The 14,552-nt window shown below is 38.9% G+C and overlaps 1 protein-coding gene across 2 annotated transcripts in view; it reads right to left on the bottom strand.

Moving 5' to 3' along the window:
- Positions 1–13,863, bottom strand: part of FCHSD2 (FCH and double SH3 domains 2) — a 320,644-nt gene extending 306,781 nt beyond the window's left edge. For both annotated transcript variants that reach the window (XM_063093284.1, XM_063093285.1), the window contains exons 1-2: positions 13,469–13,863; positions 11,645–11,742 (exon numbers count right to left, since the gene is read on the bottom strand). In XM_063093284.1, coding sequence (XP_062949354.1) covers positions 11,645–11,742; positions 13,469–13,489 — 119 coding nt within the window. In that variant the 5' untranslated portion in view covers positions 13,490–13,863. The remainder of the gene's footprint in view (positions 1–11,644; positions 11,743–13,468) is intronic.
- Positions 13,864–14,552: the final 689 nt, after the last annotated feature.

The raw sequence follows: 14,552 nt of genomic DNA, 5'->3' as shown, positions 1-14,552 counted from the left end.
GCAGAGGTGACACTAAGAGGTACAAGATTTCTTTTTAGGGTAATAAAAATGTTCTAAAACTGATTGTGGTGATGGATGTACAACTGTGTGAATACACTAAAAGCCACTGAATTATGCACTTTAAATGGGTAAGTCTAATGATATGTGAATTATATCTCAATAAACCTGTTTCAAAAATTCCTGTGCTACTGCATACATACAATTACATATAGAATACCCAAACTCACATATCCAAAAATAGAGGATTAATTAATATTATATAGATCTTAATTATGTATTTATTTTTATTTATTTTTTTTTTTTTAAATTATGTATTTAAAGACAGCTACACATTATAGGAAGTCTTGATTGTGTTGTCTTTCTTTAAAGAGTGTTGAGTTTGTTTTGGCAGGCATGAAATTATTTTTGATCCTTTCAACATTGATTTTACTTTATGTTGTGAAAAGTCTTTTTAGGTTTTGTCCTACTAGACCTGAGAGCTGAACAGATACCAGAAGCTGCTCTCTGTTGGGAGACATTAGAATTCTGATCTATTTAGAAAAGAGAGACATTGCTATGCACCTTAGGCACTCAGACATTCAGGGTTATGGGTTCAAAGTCATGGGTTTGGATCCCCTTACTGGTCAGCTGCCCCCCACCTCCCAAAAAAAGAAAGCTGGAGTGATCCCCATAGAGGCCAGCTGCCAAAAGGAAAAAAAAAAAAAACAGAAGCTGGAGAGAACATGTTACACACCTCCTGTGCTGCCTGTTGTTTTAGTACCTGAAAAGAGTAGAGTTATATGTTTTGTCCAGTTTTATAGATGTCACCTCGGGAGGACTGGTCTGCTATCAGTTATTTCATAATGGCTAGAAATGGAAGTCTACTTCTCAAATGTATTACAGGAAGATATTAACTGTCAACCAAAAATTCCATATCCAACAAAAATATCTTCCAAAAATGAGGGTGAGATAAAGACATTTTCAGATAAATAAAAGCTAAGAGAATTGTCATCAGCAGAATCGCACTAGAAATGCTGAAGGAAATTCTTCAGGCTGAAAGGAAATGATACCAGATGGAAACTCAAACCTGTGTTGGTCTCAGGAAGGAAAAAAAAGAGTTAGAATTAGTAAATATAAAAGACATTTTTCCTTCTCTTAATCTCTTTAAAAGATAAAGAGTCTGTTTAAAGCAAAACTAGCATTGTACAAGGGCACTTCAAAAAGTTTGTGGAAAAGTATAATTAAAAGACGATAATGAATCTTTCCGTGAACTTTTTGAAGTACCCTCAAATTATGAGATTTATAAAGTATGCAGCACAAAGACTGGATGGGGTAATTACAATTAGACTTTCATAAGAGTCTTAAATGAAATATCACAATATTAATTCTAAGTAGTGATAAATTAAAGATGCACGGTATAATCCCTAGAACAACCACTTTTAAAACAGAGGTATAGCTAAAATGCAAGAAAAAATAAATAAAATGGAATACTAATAATTTTCAATTAATTCAATATAGCCAAGGAAAACTATTATATAAAATACCTCTTATAGTAAAACAAACCAAACAACTTTCCCATGGAGAGAATTGGCTAATAATGCAAAGTGCATCTTGCCACAGAACAATGTTTTAAATGATGACTATGACATAAAACCTTTGAATAAAAATAGCTAAAATAAAATTTGAGGCAGGATAGGAATCTAACCTAATTTGTTTGCTCATTTAGGGCCAAAAAAAATCCACAATGCAGAAAGAAAGGAACACAATAGTACATAAAGCCTGTTTCTGAAACTCTGAGCTACAACCAGCTGGAAACCAGTCATTTTATGAAGGGAAGTTTGTAAATCAAGTATGTATTCTTAATACTTGTACATATTAGAAATAAATTTTAAAGTCTATTAACAATGAAAATAACTTCATTAAAAACTAATTAAAAGCCCAAAATGACATTTTAGCATTAACAATGTTATGTTTACAATATACGTTATGTTTAACATACGTGCAATAAAGTGTTCACCAATATCACTGAATCATTTAATTTTCATTTTGAGAGTAGGTAATAGTCACAAATAGTTCAAAATTCAAAACACATGAAAAAGTATATACAATAAAAAGTCTCTGTCCCCTGCCCCCATCCTCCAGTCACCAAAGAGAGGAAAAACAAATACCTCTAAAATATAATCAAAGGACATATATACTCCAATTGTTCCCTGTGAGACCAAAGACACTTTCCTAATACCAGAAATAACATCTTTTCATACTACCAGAAATAACATCTTCTTTTTGAATTGGGATTATTCAAAGCTCACAAAACAGAAAACATCTGGATGACAAGAGACTTACACATGAATGACAAAAAGGACACCAAATGGAATGTTAAAATAAAGCATGACCAAGGAATACTGCAAGTTCACAATAAAATGAAATAAACAAAAATATCAGCTAAGTTTCTATAAATTAGTCCTGACCAACACATGACAGAAAATCTGCAGCAGCTGAACAAAAGACAGGGTTACAAGATTCTGTGCCTATTTCCCAAAGTAGTCACTGAAAAGCCAACAGCACAAACCCAACTTAAAAAACTAACTCCCGCTCATGCATCAGATCATTCCTGAAGACTGACACCAACAAAACAGAATGGCATCTGTGGGATTTAAGTAACACTGAGGATTTACAAAGAAAAACATCAACTTACCACCATAGGTCTCTTCAGGTAAACAGCTTCATACTTTATATTTTCAAGATTGAATTGCCAATCCTCAATTATTAAGGGGCAAATTATTCCACTAGGGATGATTCTAGCTCTTATATGAACTTCCCTGCGTTCAGTTTAGCCACTTCACTAATGCTTTCACTTGAGAAATAAAAGGAGTTCAATAAAAATACAATTGCCTGGAGGGCCCTGAGACCACCATTTCTCCACATTATCAGAAGACCAAAAGCAAGATTTTTAACCACTCATATATTCCTAAGAAGAGAATTCTAAGAAGCCACTGCCTATTGGGCCCCTAAGACAAATACGAAGACCTACTATTAACCTAAGATACTAAGTTCAAATGGACTTAGGAGGAGGAAATACAAATGGTTTCTAAGGAGTACCTTATTCCCAATCTGCTTGGGACAACTAAAATTCCAACGATATCGCTCATAATCTAACCCCAACACATTTTTAATACTTTTATGGGAACCATTAGGAGTAAATGGAAATGGGTCCCTATGGCAAATAGCACAAAACAGTAATGTGGCAAAAGCCATATTACTGCTGCCATCACCTTACTTCTTGTTGGCAAAGATCCACCTCCAAGATAATGATGTTCCCAGCCTCCTTTGCAGCTAGACATGCACAGACATACAAAGCAAGCTTGGCCAATGAGATTTAAGGGAAAGTGATATTGGGATCATTTCTAGTAAAAAAAAAAAAAAAAAAAAAAACTGTCTTCCCTAATGGAAGAAGAGAGGAAGGAAAGAGGGAGGCAAAGAGGGAAAAAAGGAATGAAGAAGCGAGGGAGGGAAATTTTGTATAAGGAGAAGTTGTCCTTCCCTCCTGTTCTTCCACCTAAAGTTGTTATATGAAAATATGACGCTTGGGGTTGCAGAAGCCATCTAGTAATCAAGAGGTGAATCACTACCAACACTCAGAAAGATGGAAAGTACCTAGGACTACTGACCTTGGTGAAAGAGATTCTTTAGCATCACTCGAGCAAGTTGTCTTTGAAGCCGATTATATATATATATATTTTTTTTTTTTTTTGTCTTTTTCGTGACCGGCACTCAGCCAGTGAGTGCACCGGCCATTCCTATATAGGATCCGAACCCGCGGTGGCGGGAGCATCGCTGCGCTCCCAGCCCCGCACTCTCCCGAGTGCGCCACGGGCTTGGCCCTTAAGCCGATTATATTTTTCAACCCACAGATTAACTCTTCAGGGAATAACTCAAAGATCATAATTTCTGAGTCACTTAACAAAATTACGTCCACATGCATTTACTGAACATCTAGTATATCCCACACCCTGTGTAAGAGAGCTTTTACATGTATTACTTTGTTTAATTATGAAAATAACCTGATAAGGTATTATAATTATTATAATTTTACAGATGAAAAAACATGAGGTTCAGAGAAGTTTGAATGACTTATATCCAAAGTCACACACTTGGGCTGGCTGGTTAGTTCAGTCATTTACAGCACAGTATTACAACACCAAGGTCAGAGTTTGAATCCCCATACTGGCCAGCCACCAAAAAAAAACAACAAAAACAAAGTCATGCAGTTAATAAGAGATTAAGTACTGGGATTCATACCCATATTGTATGCCTCTAAGCTAGTGCTTGTTCCAGTGTATCATACCTACTCCGCAACGCAGATCACCTTCACCATCTCCCACATTTACATACTCAGGTGTGGCTAAAAAAAACCAGGTCAAGGAAAAGTACACATAAAAATTATTCAGCACTTCTATTCTTAACCCTATTAGTGGGTAACTTTCAATGTTAGTCATTAGCTTAATTCCATCTGGCTCAGCAGAGTATACACCATTCAAGTCATAAATAATAAAATAACTTCACCTGAAGTGGCTTCCAATTGCTATCTCACTCAGAACCAAATCTTTACATTTTAGGAGCAGGTGAAGAGCAGATAAGGATCTATGAAAAATGGCTCATGAGCTAACAGGCCATTAAATAGCAATAGGAAGAGGTATTACTAAAACACTGATTCACTTAATTCAAGTAAGCAGTGGTCTAAGACAAAAAAAAGGTTTTATTAAATAGACCCTCTCAAACTATATTTCTTTCTCTACCTAGTTTGCATCTCCTTCTTAGTCTCCCCCTCCATAATAACTGACCATAATATGGAAGTATATATTTAAATTTGAAATTTATTTAGCCAGTTGAAGTTCCATGTTATCTTTTATTAATTTTAAAATTGGGTGATCTTTTTTTTCCCTCTCTTAAAGAAACATTATTTAAATGTGGTCCTACTTGATCTTTTTCCTTGCCGCCCCTCAGTTAAAATAAAATTCTCCCTCTCAAACTTTACATCATGTTTAAGGTCTAATTTGAAAGAACACTGATTGAGAAGCAATAGTGATTGCTGAATTAATGAAAAAGGGCTTAAGTCCAGTACTAGACCTGCTACTTCCAGTTTTTATCATATCTTAAACACCAGTGATTGCAAGACATATTATTTATGTTCCATTAAAAAAAGAATGCTGCAAGGCCGGCCCGTGGCTCACTTGGGAGGGTGTGGTGCTGATAACACCAAGGCCACAGGTTCAGATCCCTTTATAAGGATGGCTGGTTAGCTCACTTGGAAGAGCGTGGTGCTGAAAACACCAAGTCAAGGGTTAAGATCCCCCTACTGGTCATCTTTTAGGAAAAAAAAAAAAAGAATGCTGCCAATTAAATTGATACAATACCTTATCACTAAGAATTTTTGTTTACACCTATTAAGAGCTCTTTTAAACTTATTTAGTTAGATTTTTAGCATATACTATTTTACTCTTGTGCATAATTTTTAAAAAGATAAATGAAATAAATTGGTGCATTTGGAAATAAATTGGTCACATTGAGTCGAATTCTTCTGAATCACTTTTTTGAATCAGACATCAATATCCATGTTTTTCCACACATTATCATCCCCCATGCCATCAAAAGCCCAGGTGATCCAACATTTATATTCCAACAACTGTCACTGGGATTTTCTTCCAAGCCTGCTGATAGCTATACTGCAAGTTCTGCACATGAAGAGACAGTGACAACTGCATCACAGCCAAAAGCAACAAAACTAAGATGCATCTTGATTTCATAAATGTAAGAATATAAAAAAATGTAATTATGAAACACAATAACTTATTTTGTTACCTTGAATAAGCCGACACCCTTTCCAGACTTCAATCCTCTAATAATAGTATCTACTAATGCTGACTACCTACACGTTTGGCATTTCACATAACTCATTTAACTTTTTCGGAAAAGCAAAAAGATAAGCATTAACCTTATTTTACATATATGTAATATGAGGCTCAGAAAGCTAAGCAACTTATCCAAGATTATCCAGCAAATAAGTGTCAGATCTAGGTTTCAATCTCTGGTCTACCTTCAAAGTCCTTTTTCTTCCCACTATTTCAGTTGTTCTTTAAATTTAGGTGATTATACACAGAATGGGGAAAATACTGCAAATACTGCATATATTTGCAAAGCATATAGCTTATAAGATATATAAAGAACTCTAAGAACTTAATAAGAAAAAGACAAATAACCAAATTTTAAAATGGGCAAAGGATTTGAATAAACAATTCTCCAAAGAAGATATACAAATGGCTAACAAGTACATGAGAAAAATGCTCAACATATAAGCTGTTAGGGAAATGCAAATCAAAGCCACTTATGATATCATTTCACACCTACTTGAATGCCTATAATCAAAGAGACAGAAAATAACAAGCACTGGCAAGGATATGAAGAAACTGGAATCATCATACATTACTGCTGGTGGGAATATAAAATGGTACAGCTGCTTTGGAAAATAGTGTGAAAGTTCTTCGAAATGTTAATCACAGAGTTACCCTTCTACCCAGCAAATCCACTTCTAGGTATATACCCAAGAGAAATAAATACACATGCCCACACGAAAACTTGTACATGAATGTTCAAAGCAGCATTATCCATAATAGCCAAAAAGTGGAAACAACCCAAATGCCCATCAATTGATGAATGGAATAATAAAATGTGGTATATCCATACAAAGGGATACTACTTGGCAAAAAAAAGGAACGAAGAACCGATACCATAACATGATGAACTGTGAAAACATTATGCTAAAAGAAACCAGTCACAGAAAACCATATATCATATGATTCCATTTATATAGACTCCATTTCTAGAGACAGAAAGTAGATTACTGGTTGCTTAAGGCTGGAGAAGGTGATGGGGAAGGACTGCTAATGGGTACAGAGTTTCTTTTGGGGGGACAAAAATGTTTTAAAGTTAAATTGTGGTGATAGTTGTACAACCCTATAAATATACTAAAAAACATTGAATGGTACACTTTAAATCAGTTTCATTGTATGATATGTAATCATATGTGAGGGTACTTCAAAAAGTTTCATGGAAAGATTCATATTCTTTTAATACTATTTTTCCACAAACTTTTTGTAGTACTCTCATATGATATGTAATCATAAGTGATATGCAGTTATATCATGTAATTTACATGATATGTAAGTTATGTATCAATAAAGCTGTTTTTAAAAAACTCTAGATCAGATTACCTCTAAGATCTCTTTCTAGACATGAGTCTATAAAACAATAAAAAACAAAATCTCAGAGCACCCATAAACAGACTTCAGAATCTAATCCCCAGTGATTCCCACGAACCTACAGTTCAGGGAAAGTAACATACAGTACAGTAATTCCTCACTTGAGGTCTCTAGACCTCCAGGTGTCTGCCAAAGTAGGACTGGTGCTTCTTGAGATAGTTCTAATTTTTCAGAACATCTGCAAGAAATCATATATTCAGCCTTTTCTGAGGTAAAGTTTTAAGTGTCTTTGCCTTTGGCTAGACTCATGTTAGTGGTTTTAAAATACTGATTCAAAGCTGATTGACAATTCAATGTATTAAAAATTTTTAAAAAGAAAACAAATTATTAGTTAATAATGTACTTTTTGATAGGCAAAATATTTCAAAAATAGGACCCATGATGAGTTCTGTGGTTAAAAGCTTGAGATACACAGACATAGGGGAGAAAGCTAGTCTGAAAAGTAGGAGAAATAGCTTAGAGTCCTCATCAATGTGATTCACTTCATCTCGCTGTGTCTCAGTTTCCACTTTTATCTATAAAATGAACAAACATGATAGCATTCACCTGACTCTAAAATTCGATGATTTTTCCATATCCTAAAAATATCTGCTGAGAAGATAGTTCTTTATATTCTGGGTCCCTGAAAAAAACCTTTCTTAACTGACTCTCCTTAGCATATCATAAGGATAAACAATATTAAGGAGAAAAGTACATAGGCTCCAGTTTCTAGACACTTACTTGTAAGTGGCCTTAAAAAGCAAAGAGAGAAAAAAATAATCATAAACTAAAAAGAAAGAAAAATAAGCTTGTCTAGCGATGACAGCAAAAGTCAACAGGAAACACATCAGTATAAAATCTCCCCAAAGCATGGAATGTCCCTGATTAACAACAAATGAGTTATCTTTCCTTCTCATACTTCACTCCCAATGCACCAGCTTCCAAATGCATCCCTGGAACAAAAGAATTGAAGGGGAGGAAAGCAAAGGAAAAAAAATTATATCATAATTGGTCTCCTCCCCTCAAAATTCCAGAAGATGATGGGGGGGGGGGCGGGTAGAGGGTGGGAACTAGCCATAATCCAGCATAACATTCTTCTATTTACAGCTTAATGCTTTGTGGAGTTCTGTTTTTGTTTTTCTTTTTAACTTTTTTTAAAGTCAAAAACTTCTCTTTGTCTACTAATTTCTTTACATTAAGAATAAAAAGTGGGTGACTATGGTTAACAACATTGTACTGTATATTTCAAATAGCTAGAAAAGAGGATTTTGAATGTACTTACCTCAAAGAAAAGATAAATATATGAGGTGATGGATATGCTAATACCCGGATTTGATTTTTACACAATGTATACATAAACATCACACTATACCCATAAATATGTACACTGTCAATTAAAAATAAAAAATAAAAATAAAAAGCTATCTGCACTTCTCTTTTTTTAAAAAATTTATCAATATACAATGTAGTTGATTTTCATGGCCCTTGACCAATTCTTCCCTTTTCTTCCCATCTCTCTCTCCCCTCCCACCCCAATGCTATTTGCACTTTTCTGAGTGAATTCACACTAACTCAAATTGAGCATAAAACTGGTGGGGGGAGACTAGCAACAAGGAGCACTGTATGTGGGGTTTCAGAGAAAACAGAAGTGGAAGCCTCAAGAAGGAAATGCAGACAATATCCTTTACAACATAATGCATATAAAAACAAGTTCAGAAATTTCTAATTAATTTTTAAAAGGTCATTCCACTTGCTAGAACAAACCAAAAAAGCCTGACCACCTCCCTCCTCAAGCAACTAAAGTTATCATGAATACCAAGAGTATGCAAGTTTCAACTTTCAATTCAATATTATCATTGAAAAAAAAGTAAATCGCGAATCTAAACTCAAGTTTTAGCAGGTAATACACTATTCTACTCATAACTATATGGAGTAAAGGGATTCATTCCATTAATTTAACACAAATAGAACACACTGACTCCTTTAAAATACTAAAGAATTTGTTAACCCTTGAAGCACCAACAATCTCTGTATTTGCATGTTATATAGAGAGAGATATACTCCACATCAAATAGCATAGTATATTTAAAGTGCCCACACCCCCACAGAGCTTAGAAAATATCTCACCTAAGAATAAATAAGGTACATTTAAATATAACCAGTTACATTGCTTTGACAATTCTGCCAGCCTAAACAAAGGGTACAAAGATATAAAAATGAATAACAGCCCTTAGCCTCAAAGAATTCACATGAGAGGGGAAGCCAGAAGCATATGTAAAATCAATACCCTTTGTGATCACAGAAAACAACAAACTTGCAGTTACTGGTAACCAAAATCTGTCAGGTGAAGAAGTGGGAGGAAGGGTATCAACAGGCAAAGGGAATAGTACATACAAAGGCATGAATGTAGAGTTCACAATTAGATAATCAGACATCCTGATTGGACAGAGCAGGGGGAATAAAGAGGAAGGACGCATAGGCATGAAATGGTAATAATTAAGCCAAGAAAGGAAGCTTGTAGCTAGACTGCAGAGAGCGATACATACTATGACAAGGTGTTTGGCCTTTATCCAGAAGGCTATAGACGGCTGATATATAATAAACTTTTTAGAAGGCTAAATGGAGGCGATGTGGAAGTCATTTAAAAGGAGAGATTGGGGGACAGAAGATATGAGGACATTACTGCAATAATTAGGATATTACTGTAATGAAGCAAGTGAAATGTGACAGATCAGCAATAATACATACAACCAAACAGGAGCAGCAAGAGCAACAACCTACATCAACTTAGCTTAGATGTGTGCCTCATCCATATGCACTGTCATTTGATATGCACAATTCTTATGAATAGAGGCCAGTATTACCCCATTTTACAATGAGAAAAACTGAAGTTTAGAAAAAATATGTTGTTTTCCAAAAGCCAGCACTGCTAGTAGCCTGAACACTCCAATGTCCATACTCTTGATCATAAGCTCCTGCACCAAGGTACAGGCAAAAGGGAAAAAAGAGAAAAGAATGCAATCAAGAAGTCTTTAAAAGATGCAATCAACAGCACTTAATGCCACTGACGACCCACACTCAACATGGGATCTTCACTTACACACTAATTTTGCCTTCCTGAACTGCTTCTGAAATTTGGTTACTTCCTTCATTTAGAGATTTCTACTAAAATACCTTAGTTCACTTAACAGATGTTAAAAATCTTGAATTTTTAACCATATGAAGAGTTTCAGATAACTTGCAAAGAAATTTTTAAATCTAAAAACTTCCATATGGCCACATGAAGTAAAAAAACAAAACAAAAAAACAACTAAAATAGAGCGCTTTTCAGTCAGGAAACAACAATCTTGGTATATTCAAATTGGATGAACATAGACTTATATGACATAGTCAGAAACCCTAAAAAGACAGGTATACAGCTGAAATGCTCCTAAGTTAAATATAGGGGAGGAAAAAGGAACTCTTTAAACTAAAATCTTTAGGCTATAAACAATTCAGCTATCCAAACACATATAATTTTATCATAACATACAGTTAATATTTTCATGAAACCAATATGAAGTTTGTACACCAAAGGAAAAAACAGGCAACTGACGAGGCTTACAGACCCAATTCCAATTTGATAAATGTATTACTAAAGGGAAATAAGAATTGCAGCCACTCTGTTTCAACATGCAAATCATCTTCCATCCTTTACATAAATATATTTGTTGACCTGCCAGTTTATATTACAGGATTGTTAAATAAGTGGTATTTCTTGCAATAAAATGTCATGCTTCCCTCCATAAAGAAAGGTATTGATTTTCACAATGTTAGCAAGATGTCTTATCTATTAATTCAAAGTTATCTTGATTATGAATACAGGTAACTTTAATAATAAAATAAAATATGATAAACACACTAAACACACTTCTCACTAAATTTAACATTCAAAGACAAAGTTATATCTGTCATATTCTAACAAACCATGCTAGTATATAATCATCTGAAGCTGAATGACTCAACCCCAGATATTAACCATTAACCACAGGTGTCAGTTTAAAAATCTAACTGTATCAAATTCTTAAAGTCAGTAAAAAATTGTTACAATTCAGTGAAAAGATTATTTAAATAAGAATTTTTACTTCAATAATTATAATCTGACTGACAGATTTTTAAGGCCCTGGTGTACATTATAGTTCCCCCACTGAAAGAAAAAAAGTTTGTATTGTGTTAGTTCCAGTTATAATTTCCAGCTGAGTCAAAGTTCTAACAGCCTTAAAGCAGGAAATCCAAAAGGAAATTCCATCATCAGTTCCTGGGGCTTGGTAACTCAAAAGTTCTTTGAAACAGAGATACAGAAGTTCTCAAACTATTTACTATAACCTTACCTCATATCTTCAAGCAAATCACATTCTGCTTGATGTTTGGCTTGAAGTTTTGACATCTGCTCAACTTGAATGTTTTTCAGTTCTTGTGTAACTTTCACCTAAAATATACCATATATTTATGAAGGCCTTACTATAACTTTTAAAAAATTACTTAAGGAAAATACTTAATATTTATCAGAATATACTTCTTCCTCGCTACTCCCCTGAAGACCATAAACCATTATCAGCCATCTAGTTTTATTTACTGAAGATACTTACTTAAAGAAAAAACTAACCAAATAATCTAAAACAGAGGCTAAATGAAAAATCCGAGTACAAAAATTACAGATTAAAGAGGTGCAAAATAAACTGACAGTCATTCCTTTTCATGCACAAGCCCAGTACTAGGTCTTAGAGTTTTAAAAGAGCCTGCCTTCATTTCTTCCAAAAAGGATTCAAAGATATTAACCACCATAAGAGGTTAGCACAGTGAAGACAGAAGGAGTATAAGAATATCTAATAACTAATGACCGAAATTTACACAATCATGAATTAATATGCATGAATAGACTACATAAATTATTCCATAATGGCTGCGAAAAAGCACACTGTCTCAGGATGATGCCCTCGACTCACTGACAGTGGATCAAATCACAATCTCTTTTTCACAAAGGAGAAAGCAGAAGTGACCTTCCAGCATATGCAGTGCTTTTAAACTACTCCAGCAAGTCGGTCCCCGTGGCGGCTCCACTTCAAACAGAGCTGAGCCGCAAATACCAGCTGGTCAGAGCATAGCCGGCCAGGCCGGGACCCCAGGGTTGAGATTAAGGTGGGTCTGGGATCCTGGCTACCAGAGCGGGACTACCCCGAGCGGTGGGATACGTGTGCGAAAGAAAAAGACTCACTTAACTGGAGAAATCCGGATTAAGAAAGAGAGAAAGAAGAGGAAGCAGACACGAGTAAATTGGGCATTGGGCATGTTTGCCCACGAGGGGAGGATAGAACGGCCTCCTCTACCCAGTGCCCCGAGTAGACACTCAGTATCCATCTGCAGGACTAAAAAGACAAGGACACAGACTCGGCCCCTAGGAAAGCTGGGGAAGGGAGCAGCAGGGAAATTGCTGACAAGCCCGGAGCACCCGTCACTCCCACCCTGGCCATCCAAGCCCAGATCGCAATGCACAAGCCACGCACCGCCCGGTTCTCGCTTTCCCGAGTACAGCACCACTACCTCCTAGCCCCCTGGCCAGGGTGCGGGCGGAGGGTGGGAGAGAAAGGCAATACCCGTCCATCCTTAATTTGTTTTCCCCTGGGGATAGGGGGGCGGTGACTATCCCAACTTCTTTTCGGCCGCCCCGTGGGAAAAGCAGGCCAAACCTCTAAGGCTAGGCTTGAAATAAATCCCCCACAAATTTGCAAACGAGAGGGGAGGCAACAAGCGGCTGGAGGACTCAAACCTGGTGCAGACTAAACAATCACACACGCACAAGGCTCTGCAAAGCTGCAGGGGCTCCCCCGCCTCCCCTTGCTGCAGCCCCGAGAATGCACTTTGCAGCGGGCAGTACTGCCATGCGCGCGCATACACACAAATGCACACCGAAACTCTTGTGAAATGTCTGGGTGGTGTCCAGCGCAGTGGAGGGGACTAGCCCGGCCGCCCCTCCATCGGAAAGGCACCTCACACTCGCGCCCCCCGCATGGAGCCAGCGGCAACTCGGTGACAAGCCCAAGGCGAAGACGGTCACGGCCCCTTGCGGGAAGGGGGAGGGGGCGTAGCGGTCGCCCCAACCTCATTCCTTGTGCGCAACCCCCCAAAACCCCAAAGCCCCCCAGCTGCGCCCTTACCTTCCTCGGCGGTGGCTGCATGATGCTGAAGGGACATCAATCTTCCCCCGACGGCAGCGTTAGCAAGGACGAGGAGGAGGACGGGAGAGGAGGGGGCGGCCCAACGAGCACGCGCGTGTGTGTGTGTGAATTGAAAGCCTGAGAGGGATTCGCCCCAGAGGGAGCAAGGCCGGCGAGCGGCAGGAGGACCCCGGTCACAGAGCGAGCGTGAGGAGAAGAGGAGGAGCGCTGGGAAGGCCTGGGGCCCGGGCGGCCCGGGGGGTGTGTGAGGAAGGAGGCGGAGACCGCGAAGGGGCGGGGGCCCGGCAGCTGGGCACAGGGGTCTCCCGGTTCGCCCAGCGGCTGTTGAGGGGCAGCCGCGTTGTGCGCGCTCCCCGCCTGCCGCCGGCTCTGCTTCTCCGGGCGGACGGGGCGGCCCCCCCACCCCACCCACTCAGGCAGCCCAGCCCTCGCTGGGCCCAACGCCCCCACCCGGCCCGGGAAGGAGGAAGGCGGCGCCGCACTCCCCGCTAGGGCTTCACCCACTCAGGCTGCGGGAATTTCCGGCCCCACCGCGCGGCGCAGCGCCCCGCTCCGGCGGCAAAGGGAACCACTCGCTCCAGAGCCGGATTCGAGGGGCCGGGCCAGGCTGCAAGGAGAGAGCGAGGCCGCAGCGCGGGGCTCCGTATCGCCGCGAGGGACGGGGGGAACTAACGTACTGATCTGCAGAAGAGAAGGGTAGAAACGCTAGTGGAGCGCGAAAATGCCCCCTTCCTCTCCGAGAGTGGCACGTTCCAAACGCCTACTGTCCTCCCTTCCCCCACACCGGGAGCCAGCCGGGGGCTTCTCGCGCGCTTTCCCGCCAGCCCGCCGTGGCGCGCGCCTCCAGCCGGGGGCGCGCGCGTGGGCGGGAGAAGGCTCTGCGCCAACGCACGCGCACAGGCCGCCCCCGCCTCCTGCCGCGTTTTGCAGTTGCATCGTGTGTGTGTATCGGAGGGGTGGGGGACGAAGCTGGTAGTAAAATTTTTGCAATGGGGAGGCGAGCAGCGTGCCTGTGGCAGTGGAGAGTTGCGTTTTTGCTTATTCTTGGTCCCCCAACACTCTT

This window comes from Cynocephalus volans, chromosome 4 (genome assembly GCF_027409185.1).
Source record: "Cynocephalus volans isolate mCynVol1 chromosome 4, mCynVol1.pri, whole genome shotgun sequence".
NCBI classification, from domain to species: domain Eukaryota; kingdom Metazoa; phylum Chordata; class Mammalia; order Dermoptera; family Cynocephalidae; genus Cynocephalus; species Cynocephalus volans.
This window is presented reverse-complemented; position numbering and strand designations above follow the sequence as displayed.